Source organism: Leptonychotes weddellii, chromosome 5 (genome assembly GCF_054177405.1).
Source record: "Leptonychotes weddellii isolate Sample4059 chromosome 5, ASM5417740v2, whole genome shotgun sequence".
Taxonomy (NCBI): Eukaryota; Metazoa; Chordata; class Mammalia; order Carnivora; family Phocidae; genus Leptonychotes; species Leptonychotes weddellii.
Window position 1 is genome coordinate 35,042,702 of NC_138373.1, and position 16,765 is coordinate 35,059,466.

The 16,765-nt window shown below is 64.8% G+C and overlaps 1 protein-coding gene across 1 annotated transcript; it reads left to right on the forward strand.

Moving 5' to 3' along the window:
- Positions 1-10,418: 10,418 nt before the first annotated feature.
- On the forward strand, positions 10,419-16,346 carry TEKT4 (tektin 4). The gene is made up of 6 exons (XM_081819131.1): positions 10,419-10,952; positions 12,941-13,011; positions 13,393-13,536; positions 14,039-14,261; positions 14,974-15,128; positions 16,095-16,346. Exons 1-6 carry the CDS (start codon positions 10,419-10,421, stop codon positions 16,309-16,311), a joined length of 1,344 nt encoding a protein of 447 aa, XP_081675257.1. The 3' UTR covers positions 16,312-16,346.
- The last annotated feature ends 419 nt before the right edge of the window (positions 16,347-16,765 follow it).

Here is a 16,765-nt window from a genome sequence, read left to right on the forward strand (position 1 = left end):
GCTGGAGGGCTGAGCCCACCCCACCGGCTGGCCGGCCCTGACCACCTTCGTGCGGGCAGCATGGCAGCTGGTCGATGGCTCACCGTCGGCTGTTCAGAGCTGCCCAGGGGCAGTGAGGGGGGGGAGTCCCTAATGGGGGGCTGCCCCCCACGTGCCCCTCCCACAAAGACCCCAATCCTTAGGAACCAGCCGGCCCTACAGGGGTCCCAGAGGGTGGACGTTAGCTGGGTCTGTGGTCAAGCCAAGGGGCTCCGGTAGGCAGAGAGCAGGTCTGCAGTGGGCCCGTGGGGTCAGGGCCTGGCACCGGGACCCGGGTGCCCCCATGGCCCCTGCTCGCCCTCAGGGATGGTCCTGCAGAGGTCCTGGCGTGCGGAGGGCAGCGACAGAGCCCCTGCCTCTTGGGCCCTGTCCCTCTGGGGACCACGCTTGTGTCTGCACTGACCCTTGGAGCTCCTCCAGCAGCCAGGCCAGGTGGAGGTGGGGGTTGTCCGTGGACTCCGAGACCCAGCAATCCAGGGGTCCCGGCCTCACCTTGGGCGGCCTGCCTGTGGGGGGCATCCATGCCCAGGAGCTACGTCTACAGCTGAGGCCACTGCAAATAGCAACGCACAGTCAGGATTGGAGAAATGTGAATGGGAGATGACCTGGGGGCTGAGCTCCACCTCTGACCTCTGTGCTCAGGACTCCGGGCAGGGGAGGGGCCGGCAGGGCAGGAGGGCCCAGGCTGGGGTGAACAGGGAGGCCTGGTGGGTGGATGGTCCCTGCCCTGATCTCCCAGCACTTGGCCCGCTGCTCCTTCTCCTGGTGGAGACATCGTGACTCCGGGCGGCCCGGGTTCCACCTGCTACATGGCTCTGCACCACGTCCATCGCTCCCACGAGGACTGTCTGGGCTCAGTGGCCCTGTCCAGCTGATGTCCTCTGCATCTATTTCCAGGGCCTCTTTGGGCTAAGCGCTGGGCGGAGCCCGGTCCCCACGGTCCTGAGAGGGGCTGGAGCTCGGGGCTGTTTGCTTGTCTCTGGGGCCACGGGCACATGGCCTGGGCTCCTAGTGTCGCCACAGGCCGCCGGCCCCTCAGATGCCCTTGGGATGCCCTTGGGCTGGCGGTTCTAGGGAACACCATGTCCTCTTTCCTGCTGGCCGAGCGTTATCTTAGAGAGAAGGTCTGTGAACAGAGCACCTCTTTGTCAGGACCTCCCGCAGGAAAGAGCCCATGAGCCCCTCTTGGGGCAGGCTCGCCCTGCCCGCCTCAGCACTGCTAGCTCTCTGGGTGGACGATCCCTCGTGGTGGGGCGGTCCCAGGCACTGGAGACAGCTGGGCAGCACCCCTTCCCCCACCACTGTGACAGCCAAAATGCCCCCAGACATGGCTAAACGTCCCCTGGGGGCAACGTTGCCTTAGAGCAGAACTCTGCTGCAGAAGGTCAGGCTCCCAACCCCACCCCTGCCAGGAGGAGGGCCTCCGCGGGGGTCCCCACAGCCCCTGACCGTCGCAGGCTGTGGGAGGGCCATGGGACTTCTCCCTCGAACTCCCTAATGCGCCCCTGGGACCTGGAACTGAGAGGTCAGTGGTGGGGGGACAGGAACCGCTGGGCTTCCCATAGCCCTGCAGCCCGCCAGGCCGAGGGCTAGACACTCTGTCGTGGACACCCCGGCCAGGACACCACGGCTCCTGGTTTGCAGACAAGGCACAGAGAGGCCAGGGGTTTGCTGGAAGTCACACAGCACATGGGCAGGATGTGGGGCCGGCGGGGCGGCCTGACTTCAGTGCAGCTCTGTGCCCTTGACCGACCAGCACTGCAGGGGCAGGATGAGAGGGAGGGGCGGTCGGGAGCAGGGAGAAGGGGAGAGAACACATTCCCCGCCATCCTCTGTGTCTGCCCTCCAAGTGACCGACCCGGCTCTTATCTGGTGCCCACACACCCCTAATCGGCTCCATTACCCACAAAAGCATTTGCAGATGATGTTTCTGGAGCCTCTTAGCATCAGAAGCGGCTCAGAGCAGGGCTGCTCCCTCCCGACACCCCGCCCCCCCCCCCCCGGGGTGGCCCAAGGTCGCTGGGGCCACAACTGGCCTGGGGCTGCTGGAGAGCTGGGGGTGGGGTGCAGAGCCTCCCCGATGGCCCCCCACACGGACGTCTGAGGGCACGCGGTCAGGGTCAACCAGGGAAGGTCCTAAAGCCCAGGGGCCCAGGGTTCCCTTGGGGACGCTGTGCACTGTGCCTTCTTGGCAGCCCTCTGCTGTCCCCTAGGGCTGGGTCCCTGGGGTCGGGGCGCATTCAGGCCACCCCCCAGCCCCTGTCGCCTGCCTGGGGTCTGAGGGCCGGGAGATGCCCTGACCTGGCCAGGCCTTGGGTTGGCTGCTGGGGAGCGAAGTGAAATCCTGGCCTGCCCGTGACAGGGTCGTGTGTGCGTCCACCCCAACAGGGCCCGGGGCCCCGCCCACCCATCATCCTCGCTCAGGCCCCTGGAGACAGGCAGCTGGGCCAGGTGGGGGGCTGGGGCGCCCCCTCCCCTGCCCACCCACAGCCCCAGCACCGGCGGCCTCGCCACGTCAGTCTGTTCCTGGCCCTGCTTGGGCAGACGCAAAAGCTCTCCTAAACCCTGTATTTAATTTTGTTCTCTGGGAAATTGTAGGAGGTTTTGGAGATAAAGCTGAGCTGATAAATCAGGGATTTGGCTGTTCTTGCAGAAACTCTTGGATGAGGGGTGGGCAGTTGGCCCAGGTTCCCCAGGTCAGCCGGGCCCTGCACTGGTACCCCCGCATAGTGCATCACGGGGCCCCCACCAGCACGCTAGGTCAGCAGGCTCCCCGGGGGTGACAGGTGTGAAGGACACCAGGGTGATGATGGTACACACGGGGGCAGACCACAAGGGACACCCCCTAGGTGCTGTTAGAATGTGGGTCCATGCATCACAAGAGGTTGGGGGGCTGAACCACATGGTGGAGTTCGCTGATGCTCTCAGCCAGCCCTGAACCCTCCTCCCAGAGTTGTGCCTCCGTAGATCCTTCCCCAAGGGTGTGGTGTCAGTCCCTGCCCTTGCGGACTGCTCTGCCTTGTGCCTTGGGTATGCCCCACTTAGCCAACACCCACCTTCTGGAACATTCTCCTTCAATCTCCCAAGCATGTTCTGACCAGTGTGGTGTGGAGTAGGGTTATCACCTCCCTCATCTGGGACATGATACCTCTTCTAATGTGACTCAGAGAGCATTGGGTTTGTTAGCCTTGAAACCCATGGTCTCAAAAACCCCCAGGGGTAGGGAAGTTTCCGTCTGGTTTCCTCATTACTGTTGGGTTTGCCCTGGGCATTTCTTTCATTTCATTAGCTGGTCTGAGTTCCTTTTATTCCCAGCGAAGGCTTATAAATGCCAGGGTGCTCCTGTGTGCTTCCCACTGAAGGCAGAGGAGGAGGAGATACGATAGTAGGAGAGGCAATCAGGGCAGACTTCCTGGAGGCTAGGTGAACTCGCAGGAAGTGGGGCCGAGGGCATTCCAGGGTGGGCTGGGACAGTATGATTGTGGGGAGGGTGGGTGTGAGAAGCCAGGATGACCTGGATCCTGGCTGGGCCTGAGTCAGTTGGGATGGGCCGGGTTTCCTTGTGCTAACAGAGGTCTAGTCACCTCGAGGGCTTCCCACAGCAAAGGTTTATTTCTTGTCTTGCCCCAGGTCCCCCGTGGGCTGTCGCAGGCCCCATGACGTCCTCATTCAGGGACGTGGTGTGTCACAGGTCCCCTGGCAGGGGCAGGGCAGAGGGAGAATCAGGACCGGCTCTTGAATGCTGTGTCCACGAGGGACTTGGGTCCCTTCCCCCATGTCATCCACCCAAGCAGGAACATAGCCTCACCTAGCTTTAGAGGGCCATTGGGGGTTCCCCTGTGCCTACGGCAGAGCAGAGGATGTGGGGCCACTTGGGGTCTGGCTCCAGCTCCCCGAGCACCAGGCTGGGTCCTCGGCCCCAGTGGAGGGGACAGGTGCCCCCCATCAGGTGCGTGGAGCCTGGGGTCCATCCAGGAACTTGGGGCCCACAGGTTCCCCCCACTGGGGTTGAGCTCTGGCCTTGGCCCCTGGGGTCAATGAGGACAAGAAGCCTCGCGGCAGCAGGAGACTCAATTTCTAGAAAGAAACCTGATGGAAAAATCTGCCTTGAAACTCCTGATGGGAACATTCTGCTAAAACTGACTTTGGAGGCCAGTGAAGTGACGTGCTGTAGGGGGACGTGGCCGGCCTATGGCCGGCCCGCTGCTCCTGGGGAGCTCTGGCCCACGCCGGCCCCGGGGCTGGCCCTTGGCCCCCTCTCCCCTCAGCTCCTGAGCAGAGGCAGCCCCCCAGCCCCCAGAAGGTGGGAATTAAACACAGGGAGGGTATTGCCCCCCACAGCTGCGCCCAGAGCGGCCCCGGCCTCGGAACTGGGAGAAGGTTCTGGAGTCTTCCAGTCCTCTGGTCCCTGCTGTCTGACCTTGGGGTGACTTCACAGCTCCATGTCTGTTTCCTCATCTGTGCTTGGGGACCCAAAGCACCCCCAGAGTGAGCATCCAACAGATGTAGGTAGGTGCCAAAGGAGGCTTGGAGTCGGGGGTCGGTTGGGCAAAGGCTGGGTGCCGGCAGGAGTGGGGAGCGCAGCTCCAGGCCCCCACGGGCTCCATGATGAGTTCCACCTGCCGACATTCTCAGGGGACGTTCGTTGGAGCCCAAGGATGGGAGCCCCGGGTCTCAGCCCCTGTGTGCCCTGCACAGGCCACGGTGGAGTGGACTGAAGGGACAGAGCCCGCGGCCCCTCAGGTCCAGGAGACCGGGCCAGGCACTGAGTGTGGACGGGCTGCAGTGTGGGCACCCGGCCTCGCGGAGCCGGTGGGCCCAGTGCAGCTGCTCTCGGCCGCGTCTGCACGCAGGTGTGTTTAAGCAGAGCGAGGCAGGTATGCTGCACCTGAGGCTCGTCCCCTTCTCCCTCCAGCTGCTTGGACTCTCCCAGAAGCCGGTGGGCGCGTGCTTCACAGGAACAAGGAACACGTGTGTGCGGGGCGGCTGCAGGGGCCCAAGTCCTGTGGACATCGGAAACACCTGGCAGGGATGGTGGCTGTTCTGTGAGCTGCTTGGAGTCCCCCGAACTGTCCCTGATGCCTCGGCCACTCCTCGGGGCTGGCAGATGGAGCATAGCTGGGGGGCGCCCCCGGGACTCGCCTCTGACACAGACTGGAGGGAGCCCTCCCTTTCTTTGTGTGGCGTCCTTGGAGTGGGGAGCTCGCGCTCTCAGGCAGCACGGACGGCCTGTCCTGTTCCAGGATTTTCCACCACATCCTGACAAGTGGTGGCTTGAACTCCCCCAAGGACGAGGAGCTCACTCCCTGTGGGAAGCAGAGCCTGTACTCATCACAGGGTAATTAGAGCCCCAGGTGGCTCTGTGCTCCACGTCTGAGGGAACGCTGTTTTGTGTTCATGTCTCAGGCATCTTCCGTCTGTGTCTAGACCCCAGATGCCCCGGGTCCATGGAGCCAAGCCTTCCCGGTGGCTCTCCTGCCCAATCGTAGGTTATGCGGCCTCTTTCGTCTTTGTTCTGACTATAAATCCCACTGCTGTGTGGCTTGGAACCGTGATATTTCCCTTTCCTTTGAAAAATGTCCCCAATTTGCCATCATGCTCTAGGGCGGGTGTGAAGGGACTGGGATGGCTCATGTCTCTCAAGGCCACCTGACAAAGTGCTTCTAGAAAGCTCACGGGTAGGCCAGGCCACAGGACAGACATGTGCGGCTTCCCCCGCAGCCCGCCCACACTGGGCGTCCAGCGCTCTGCTTTCCCCTGGGTGACAGGGTGTGGGCGGCGGTGCCGGGTCGTTCGGGCCCCTCACCACATCGCCACGTTTTCAAAGTCCTGGGCTTCGGGAGTCTTCAAGCGGTGAATGTACCCCCAAAGAATTGAAAACGATTGTTCAAACAAACCCATGTGCCCAAGGTCACAAGAGCTCTGTCCACGACAGCCAGAAGGTTGTCCTTGGAGGACGCGGGGATAAGCAGGCCGCAGCGCACTCACGCAGGGGAATACGACTCGGCTGCAAGAAGGAGCGCAGCCCGACACCCGCTGCCCCATGGACGTGCCTGGAGGTGGCAGGGGCCAAAACCTCGTGTGATTGCATCTCTACGACACGGGCAGAACGGGCACATCCTGAGATGGGGCAGGGGTGACTGATGATGCGGACCGTTTCCATCAGGGGGCTGAGAAAGTTCTGGAACCAGACACAAGGGGATCAGTCTGTGTGCCACCGCGTCCACACGGATTAACCGGTCTGCCTGGCCCATACCTGGAGCCTCTCCCAGGCCGCCCGCGCCACGATGTCATCTGCCTCCATAGCTCGGGTCCACACCCTGCAGCTTCACTGAGTCTTCTAAAAACCCCTTAACGTGGACGTATCCACGTTCTGAATATTGTATCCACGTTCTGGGAGCTGGTTCTGCAGGATGGAGGGCCGGGGGGTGACGAAGGGTGAGGGGGCATGGTATCCAGCTCCCAGCCCCCCGCGGCCCCTCTCTGGGTGGATGCCCAGGACAGACCACAGACTGCGCTCGGGAGGACCTCTTGGGAACTGAGGCTGACCAAGAGCCTTCCAATGGGAACGAGGTCAGGGGTCAGGCCACACCAGGAGCTGCACACACACAGTGTCACTCCATCCTCAAACACCCACGAGGGAGGAACCGCCTTTATCCCCAGCTCACACATGGGGAAACTGAGGCACGGTCCATGCAGCCTCCGGTGCTGCGGTCTAGATCTGCCGCCCACGCCACAGACCACCAAAGCCTCGCTTGGCAGAGCCAGGCCACGGAGCAGGGGACATCCTGGGTGACTGGGCCATGATGTCTCAGGCTGCCAGGGGCTGGGCCAAGCCCTCAGGGGGACACAGCTGCCCAGAGCGGAGGCCACACATAGTGCCAGCTTCAGGCTGGGAACCCGGTCAGTGAGTGGTGTCCCCAGGTGCAGGGTGGACAGGGGAGCATTCGTGGTCCTGAGTGCCCACCTTCTGCCCGGGGAGGGGAGCCCCCAGCCTCTGTCAGCCTCCCTCCTGCCAAGTGCAGGGACGGACATGGAGCCTGGACTGGCAGGCAGCCAGGGGCTGTCGGCTGCAGCCGCGCTCCCCTCCGGCATGTTGGCCCCCACCCGCATCTCCTCATCCCCTCCTGTCATGGGGAAGGGGACCTCCACAGCGGCCCGGGACCTCCCCCTCTGGGCCTCCCTTCCCGGAGCCCAGGTCTCAGGCCCCGTCCACACTCTGCTGGACCAGGAGGAGGGAGTGTGCTCTTCCTCCCTCCTGCCCGGGGTGGGGAGCAGTCTTCCCTCTTCCCCGGTGGCACCTGCTGGGACTGGGACATGGGATCTGCCAGGCTCAGGGCTGTCCGAGACCCTTCAGCTCCTCCGGTGATTAAAATGTTCCGCGGCTCCGGGAGACGGGCGGGGAAGCGCCAGGAGCCTGAACACTTCCTTGAGTTGTCGCGGCAGGTGGGAGAGCAGAGGGCGCACTGCGGTCTGAGGGGCCGGATGGCTGAGTCTGCTCCCCTGGCTCCCCTCACGGCTGTGTGACCTGGGCCCCTCGGGGTGGCTGGAGTCTGTGAAGCTGGGCAACCTCGGGAGGCACAAAGCAGGCCTGAGGCGGGCTGGGCTCCTTGCCAGGCCCACCCAGTCCTGGTGCCCACAGGGGGCCTGGGAGATGGGCGTGGCATGGATCACACTCGTTCTGGACTGGCCACTGTGTGCAAGCCCCATCTGGGGCTGGGGTCACAGGCCTTCCATAAAGACTGGTGGAGTGCTGATGTGCCTCCCCTGGGCTGCCCAGTGTCCGGGGCACTCTTCTGCAGAGCTGGGGTCAGGGGCTCTGCAGCCACCACCAGGCTGGCCCGAGGCCAGGTGCCCACAACACCTCAGGTGCCTCAACAGGCATCTGAGAGCCCGAGGTGAGGCCAGGTGCCCGTGGGATGCCTGCTGAGAGCCCGAGATGAGGGGCCAGGTGCCCGCGGGATGCCTGCCGGGAGCCCACGGTGAGGCCAGGTGCCCACGGGATGCCTGCTGAGAGCCCGAGGTGAGGGGCCAGGTGCCCGCGGGATGCCTGCTGGGAGCCCAAGGTGAGGGGCCAGGGCAGTGTCTGGCCATCCTCCAGGCCCCACCGGTCCCCCTCCCTGTGGGTGGCTTCCCAGAAATGCCAGGGCCTGCAACCTTTCTGTGTCGCCTCTCCTGCTGGGCTCCTGGAGCTGAGGCTGAGCCAGCAGACTGCCCCCTCCCGCTGTGCTGGCCGTGACTCAGTGTCCCTCTGTGCAAAGGGAGAGTAGCAGCCTGGGGTCATGTACAGGTACAAGCCCCAGGGAACTCTTGGGGGGGGCATCGTTACTCAGCCATCCCCTCCCCTGCCTCCCCCTGCCTCAGCTCACTCTAGGGATCAGGGCCCCCGGCTACAGGCCCAGGCCAGGCCACCCACAGGCGGGATTCATGAGAGGGACCAACCCCAGAGGCAGAGGCGCTTGAGGAGGTGTCCTCCAGAGCGGCCTTGGGAGGAACGGAGCTCCCTGTCCCTGGGAATGTGCAAGCACAGTCTGGAGGGAGTGTTGGGGGGCCTCAGAGCCTCCCTGACCCCACGGCAGGTCCCAAGCCACTGTCTGAACGCGGCAGGGGAAAGGGCAGTGGGCGAGTACCTCAGTGTGTCCCAAGACTCAATTTTCTCGTCCCAAATGCAATTTGGAAACAAATCCAATAAGCCTGCATATCACTCAGCTACTGCTTTGAACCCCAACACTGGCAATCGACCTGACTGAGGATTCAAGCCCAGACACCCCGCAAGGCTGGGGGGCGGGAAGGGGCCGGGGGGTGCTGGTCACTCCCAGCACTGGGCACCGGGCGAGCCGTTTATCCACAGCAGCCCCACGCAGCGGATGGCGTAACCCACCTGCGCAGATGAAGAAGGTGTGGGACCACCTGCCCAGCCACGGGGTAGACAAGGACAGGGCCGGACTCCAACCCAGCCATCTTCTGTGGCATGTTCATCTCTGTCTCTGGACTGTGGGCGGGGAGGCAGGGGATCTGCACTGTCCGGGGTGGGGGGCTCAGTGCCCCTGACAGGCACCCAGGCAAGTCCTGTGGACCAGCCTTGCTGTGGGGCCCGGTCATCCCGGAGCACCTGCCTCGGGGGCCATGTCCGGTCACGTCCCCAGGGTCTCCCGAGCTTGGCTCTGGCCCCGTGTTCAGCAAGCTCCCTGGGTCAGCAGGTTCTTGGGGGACACACCCCAGGCAGCTCTGGCCTCGGGGAAAAGACGCTGTGTGGACAGGTGGGGCCGGTGGTCTCCCCTTTGGCCCCATCCTGAGTGGGCCATGTGTGTCCAATGCCATCAGGAGACACAAAGCAGAGAGGCCCCCCTGACCTCTTGCCCTTGAGGACAGGCTCAGGTTCAGTCTCGGTTGGGGAAATCTGGGGCGACTGTCCCTGAGGCCCACATTTATGAAGCACCTACTCTGTGCCAGGGGGTGGAGATGCTGGGCCCCATGGCCCCTGCCATCAGGGCACAGAGGTCAGGCCCCCAGGAGGGGGCACAGCCAGGCCGAGGCTGGTGTATCTGAGGTCTGAGGCTGGTGTGGCCCAAGTCGGATGGGACAGTGGGGGGAGTGGAGGGGTAGGGGCTGTGGAACTGGGGGGGGCGTGCATATCCTGCAGGTGGACTGTTGGGGGGCTCCCATGGGGCTAGTGAGGGGTGGGGGGGAAAGGCCAGCAGGCCACGGGAGGCAGGGGAGAGGCGGCAGGCCGTGGAGGGAGGAGGCACCCCCGCCCAAGCACAGCCGCTGTCCCGCCCCCTCCCCGTAACATTTTTGCGGCCAATGCTGCCCTCTGCTGGTCATGTTGGGCACTCCCCTGGCGTTTGCCTCGCTGACCAGGATGGGGCCGGGATGAGCTGTGCCCTGGGGACCAGGCGTACTTCCTGCTCCTGCGGCCTCGGCGGTGAGCCTGGACCTGCGTGGCCTTGGGGACACTGTCGGGATATGCGTCCACCTGTGTGGGGAAGACCTGGGTGTCTGGCTCCAAGGTATCCCCCGGAGGCTGAATTCAATCAACTCCCCCTCAAAGCCAAGTCCACCCCCTGCGTGTCCAGGGGAACTTCCCACTGGGACAAGTAGGACAGCAGGGGACAACGGGGCCTGGCTTCAGGCCACAGTCCCAGGTGCAATTCTGGGCAGACGCCACACGTGGGCCAGCATGGGTGGGGTGGGGGCCTGCCTGGCCCCTTAAGAGAGCTGCTAGGGGAGGGGCCCTGTTGCCCAGCAACAGGACGGCTTGTGTGTACCTGTCTCCGGGAGACCAGAAGTGTCCTGCTGGGCACAGAGTGGCCCGGAGCTGCCCTGCTGACCTCCTTCCTCCCTCGAGCCCCCCCGGGGGAGCGGGTTTGGCTGGCACCATGGCGCAGACGGACATGCTCTTGACCCAGCAGCTGGCCCCGCAGACGGTACCAGCCTGCGAGCTGCCCCGCAAGCTGTACGACGTGGCCCGGAACACGGGCGCCTACACGTCCTCGGGCCTGGCCACCGCTGGCTTCCGCTCGGCCAGGTACCTGGTGGACGAGTGGTTCCAGAACTGCTATGCCCGCTACCACCAAGCCTTCGCCGACCGCGACCGCTCGGAGGGGCAGCGCCACGAGAGCCGGCAGCTGGTGGCCGCGACGGAGGCCCTGGCACAGTGCACGCAGGAGGATTCCACCGGGAAGGTGGGCGCGCGCCTGCAGGACATGCACTGCGGGAAGTCGGAGCTGCAGCACGAGGTGAGTGAGCTGAGTGCCGAGACCGACCTGCTGCTGGCCCAGAAGCAGCGGCTGGAGCGCACCCTGGACGCCACCGCCGTGCCCTTCTCCATCACCACCGATAACCTGCAGTGCCGCGAGCGCCGCCAGCACCCCGACCTCGTCCGCGACCACGTGGAGATGGAGCTGCTGAAGGTGCGTGGCCCCTTCCGCCCCGAGAGCCGCAGGCCCGGCCGCCCTCCCCACTCTCCAGGGAGCGAGGCCTGCCCAGGGCCGAGGGCCGCGGGTTCACACATGTGCCCCCATGACGCGGGCTGACACTGGGTGGGCGCACGCGGGCGCGGGAAGCCCGTGCCCCCCTGCACACACAGGAATAGGCAGAACATGTAACCCTTGGCGCGTGCAGACATGTGTAGAGCGCACGCCCAGGTCCACACCCAGGCACAGAGATGCTGGCTCTGTTTGTAGGTTGGGGACCAACAAGGTGCTGGGGCAGTGGGGTCAGTGCTCAGGCCATCCAGGACGGAGGTGCCATCCCTGACCCCAGAAGGGTGCCCGGTCTGAACTTCCTGGAGCCCGGTCCTCACAGTGGACCCTGGGTGAGGCTCAGCTCCTTGCAAGGTGGGCCCCAGCTTGGACCTGCTGGTTTGGGGACACCATGGCCTGGGGGCAGGTCCTAGTGTAAGGGTTTGAGAAGGTATGGAGGCTGGAGCTGGACCTCACATCAGCTCACCCCAATCCCATGTCCAGGGCCCCTGCAGGGCCCCCACCCCCATTATGGCTCATCCTGGGGTAAGGGTGACAGAAGTCACACCTGGACGTGTGTTGGGGACATTTGCCTGAGGATGGGACACTCAGAGGCCACTGAGGCAGCGAGGGGTCTGGCCAGGTCCATCTGCAAGCCCTGATGCTCCTCCACACACACCCCAAGGATGGGGAGGGGCCTGAGTTGAGTCCTGTGGGTGGCTGCCTGAGGTCTGGGAGGCAGGCAGGGCCAGGGTCCTGGGTCCCTTGGGTCCTGGCACCTGCTGGGCAGCCCCTCAGTTCACCCTAGGTCATTCAGATTAAGCCTGACCCTGAGCTCTTGAAGGCCTCGCACACCATTGCACTCCCTTCCCTGATGCCTGTGGTGGAAATCCAGGCCCAGTCCAGTATTTAAGTGTGGATGGGTGAGGGTGGGATGGAGGCCATGGTCATACTACAAGGAGTCTTTCCCATTCCATGCTCAGTGGGACCTGTCCTTGGGGCAGCCCCACAAGGATCAGGTAGTTGCCCAGGCCAGTCCCCTGCTCCAGGCACCTCTCAGAGCCTGGGGGGGGGGTTGCTTACCTGTGAACTGCAGGGTGTGGGCATTCCTGGGAGATGCAGGGCACCCCCTGCACACTCCAAGCTCAGCCCAGAACATTGAATCCCTCCCCTCTCCCAGGCCCCAACCCCCTCCTTGGTCCCCCACCACCTCACCCCCACACTCAGCTGCTCAACAACCTCCCAGGGCTCTGGCTGCAACGCCCCTGCCCTGAGCCAAGAAACTTACCCCCTCCCCCCACACCTCCCAATGTGAAAACACCAATGGTCCAGGGACAGGGAGACAGACCCAGGGGACAGACCCTGACATACGTGGGTTTAGAGCCAGACAGAGGCCAAAATCCAAATGGGGGGAGGGGGACTGTGCACAGAAAACAGAGCCATTGTAGTAGCAGAAAGACACACAGGGTCCCCCTTGAATGCTCAGTGGAGGAGTGAGGGCCTCTCTGAGCCCAAGGCCCCGAGGGGCAGGCCGGGAGGGCCCCTCGTTCCTAGGGTGTTGTTGGCCACCAGTGCTCGGGGCGGGAGGGCTGCAGGGATGGCCCCTAGAGCCCAGGGGCTGCTGGGTGGGTGCCAGGTGAGCGGGAGCTGCCTCTGGTGACAGTCCCAGCAGCTGGTAGAAGCCTCCAGGATAAAACCCCACGCTCTGCTACACCAAACAGAATGTTCAAAAGCCCAGAATAAACCCAATGAGAAAGAGCTGGGCTCATCCCTCGTCTTCCAGGAAAGAGACGGGAGGTCAACAAGCTGGCTTTCCGGCCCGAGGTTACCCAGCCAGGGGTCAGGTGTTGGCCTGGGCATTTAAGGGGCTGACCATGGGCCCACACCAGCCTGGCCATCCTCAGATCCTCACCAGGGAGTGGGGTCTTCTCCCCCAGGAGGCCGAGCTTATCCGGAACATTCAGGAGCTCCTAAAAAGGACCATAATGCAGGCCGTGAACCAGATCCGGTGGGTCTCAGTGGTCCCACGCCCGCCCCTGTCTCCTTACCCCTTGGGCTGACGCTGGGCAGGAAGTTGGGGTGGGCAGGCCCGGAGTCTCAGAGAGGTGGGGGCTTGTCCCAGGTCTCAGACAGGAGTACAGAACAGGTAGGGGCAACTGGTGGGGGTGCAGACTCCTGCATGGCCTGGGCGTCCAGAACCCAGGTCAGCTTTCCAAGGCAGGGAGCAGGTGCTCCTGGACGCTGTTGGCCAGGCAGAGCCTGGGTGGCCTGAGGACCCCCGTACTGGGCAGATGAGGTGGCCTGGTTCTCAGTGGAGAATGGGGGGTGTGCTTGCTCCTGGGGGTGGCACCCAGTGCCCCACCCCAAACGCAGATCCCGCCCACCCCAGGCTGAACCGTGAGCACAAGGAAACGTGTGAGATGGACTGGTCTGACAAGGTGGAGGCCTACAGCATCGACCAGACCTGCGCCCTCTACCACAACCAGAGCACGGAGGTGCAGTTCTACCCGCACACTGCCAAGTTCGAGGAGAGGTGAGCCACCTCAGCCCCAGCCCCTCCCAGGGACCCTCCCCCAAACACCTGTCTCCACCCCGGCGCCCTCTGCTGGGGACCCTCCCCCAGGTCCCCGGCCCCTGACGCCCTCACACGGAAGGCCCTCGGTGCAGCTCTTCTGCTCCTAGGCTGGGCCGGCCAGCAGGACCCCGCAAGCGCCCAGCCCCGCACAGGTCACCAGGGGCTTGGGGACTGCGGAGGGAGGCAGGACCTGGGGGCTTACCTGCAGCTCCTCGAGCGGCTGGCAGGGGGCGCGCAGCCACCACCCAACGCCGCGCAACCCCGGGGGCGCTAGGGGCGCGAGGGGGGCACCGGGACGCAGGGTCCGGTGTGTGCGGGGGCCGCGGAGCCGCGCTGGGGGTGGTGATTTGTGCTGGAGCGCAGTGGTCTCGGGGAGCGGGGAGCGCGGGAGGGTCGGGTGGGCTGGAGCCGTTGGCGAGTGCCCCCACCGACCGCGGCGCCGGCGGGTCCCTGCCCGCAGCGCCTCCACGCCGGAGACGTGGGCCCGGTTCACCCAGGAAAACCTATACCGCGCGGAGCGCGAGCGCCTGGCCTCGGTCAACCTGCGGGTGCTCATCGACTGCATCCTGCGGGACACGGCCGAGGACCTGCGGCTGCAGTGCGACGCTGTGAACCTGGCCTTCGGGCGCCGCTGTGAGGAGCTGGAGGACGCGTGCCACAAGCTGAAGAACCACCTGCACAAGGTGAAGCCCCGCCCCCGCGCCCCGGCCCCGCCCCCATCTGCCCGGGCCCCGCCCCCGCGCCCAGGTCACATCCACCCGCGCCGGCCCCGCCCCCCTGCCCGGGTCCCGCCCCCGAGCCCCGCCCTGGCCCGGCCCCACCCAGGCCACGTCCGGTCCCCTGCCCAGGCCAGTCCCTGGAGCTGAACATCTGTAACTACAGAGCGACCAAACTCCTTGTGGCCCAGCCCCGCCCCTGGCTTGGTCACACCCTGGCCAGGTCCTGGCCCCTCCTCTGTCCTGTCCATCTTGAGGGACCCCAGGCTCAAGGCACCCACTCCTCCCTGGGCCCTCACTAAGCCAATGAAAAACCAGGTGACATTGGGAGTGGCTGTCAGGCATGAGAAAGAGGGAAGGTGGCAGGCGGTGGCCGGGCCTGGTAGGGCCCTGACCCCGGGCTCTCAGGGTGCCCTTTGCTGCTGCCACGTCTCTTCAGTTCTTCACCAGGGTAGGGGGCCTGGTGACCAGCAGGGTGGGGTGGGGCACTCAGGCCAGAGCTGTGGACATCAGGCTTTGCTGTCCCACCCCGACCCTCTGGGTGCCCTTGGCAGGGCCGAGGTGGCTGTACACATCTTCCTGCCTCCATATGTCCCCCCCAGTCCGTGGACAGGGCCGGCGAGGAGGAGGGGTGGGGTGGGGGTCACGCCGGCACCCCCAGGGACTGTCCTGTGTGCAGACGCTGCGGGAGGTCACGGACCAGGAGCACAACATTGCAGCACTGAAGCAGGCCATTAAGGACAAGGAGGCACCTCTGAAGGTGGCCCAGACCCGTCTGTATCAGCGCTCACACAGGCCCAACGTGGAGCTGTGCCGGGACGCCGCCCAGTTCAGGTGCCGCCGTGGCTGTGGTCCCCGGGGCGGTCCTGAGCGGGACAGCTCACCACCCACCCTCCGTGCCGGCCCCCGACCCCCGCCCCCCTGCCAGCCGGGCCTCCCTTGGCCTCTGGGCCCCATGAACACCCCGCTCCCCGCAGCCTGCGGGCCTGTCTCGTAGACACACAGGCTTGCACACGGAGCTGTCCCCACGCCCCATCCCCGCCCAGCATGACTATACACGGATGTGCCTTTCGGGCACTAAGTGTCAGGGACAGCGTAGCTCTTCCTGCTTCACCCCGTGCTGCACAATCATCCCTGAAAGGGATCTCGGGGTCTGAGAGGCTGAGCTGCTGAGACCCCCGGCTGCCCTGCCCACACCACCTTGGGCACACCATCCAGACCCCCGACAGCACGAGTGGCCCCGGCCCTGGCTCAAAGCCAAGGTGGGATCGTGTCCCTAGTGTTCCTGACTTACCGAGTATCAGCTGCCCTCGTCAGCAGAATACCCCTGCCCGGCATTCTTCCCTCCTGCCCTCAGCACGCCCCGGGGACTGGGGCCTTGTGCAGGGCCAGGGGTCCGTCCAGCCAGCCTCCAGGCCCCAGGAATAAAGGGAACCGGGAGCCTCAGCGCACCCCTGGCATTGCGTAGAATTGCTGCATGTTGTCACTGCACTCAGCCCTGCAGAGCCCTGCCCATGCGGGATTTCCCCTCCAGCCGGGGGGCGGGGCAGGCCAGGAGAAGTCCCAGCTCAGGCCCAGCGCTGTGGCCCTGCGGGCACGCTACACACCCTCTCCCACATGCCGTAGGGCCTGTGTGGTGTCCTGGCCCAGCCCACTCCACGTGGCTGGCAGGTTTCCCTTTGGGACTTTTGGGTCCTCTTACGGCCCAGCAGCTTGGCCTGGACCCCTCATCAGGGCTCCTGGGCCTTGCCCGTCCCAGGCGGGGGCCCCAGCTCACACCTCCCTCCCCCCGCCCCACAGGTTGGTGAGCGAGGTGGAGGAGCTGAACATGTCCCTTGTGGCACTGAAGGAGAAGCTTCTAGAAGCAGAGCAGTCTCTGCGCAACCTGGAGGACACGTGCATGAACCTGGAGAAGGACCTGGCCGTCAAGACCAACAGCCTCTTCATCGACCGCCAGAAGTGCATGACCCACCGTGCCCGCTACCCCACCATCCTCCAGCTGGCTGGCTACCAGTGACCGGGGCTGGCACCACGGCGTGTGCCCCTCAAATAAAGAGCATGTTAACTTTCTACTTGTCCATGTGGTTCTGGGTGGAGTCCAGATGCTGCAGCCTGGGCAGGTGGGCTTGATCTACAGACCCACCCGGCCAGGCCGGTGGGAGGTGGGGGCTCAGAGCCTTTGCCAGGGCCGTCCTTGCTGCCTGGGCGGCCCCGGTTACCACCTGGAGAGGATTGTAGAGGCCCCTGCATTGTGCACCTCGGACCAGTGGCCTGGCCCCCCAGGAGCTCTGAGCCCGCGGAGGCTCAGATGGGGGCCCTCTGCCCTCCTGAGCCGCCTGCAGGACCCTGCGGAGGAAGTGTCCCCTCCTGCCGCCACAGAAGCCACAGCACTTGTCACTCCAGCAATGACCAGAGCCCCAGCTTTTTCCTCCGTGTGCCCTGGACACTGTCCCCGTGCAACTGGCCGGCTC

Coding starts and splice junctions, on each gene's coding strand:
- TEKT4 (XM_081819131.1), top strand. CDS start 10,419: ATGGCGCAGACGGACATGCTCTTGACCCAGCAGCTGGCCCCGCAGACG. Junction 13,012..13,392: donor CAGGCCGTGAACCAGATCCG/GTGGGTCTCAGT, acceptor CGCCCACCCCAG/GCTGAACCGTGAGCACAAGG. Junction 13,537..14,038: donor ACTGCCAAGTTCGAGGAGAG/GTGAGCCACCTC, acceptor CCCTGCCCGCAG/CGCCTCCACGCCGGAGACGT.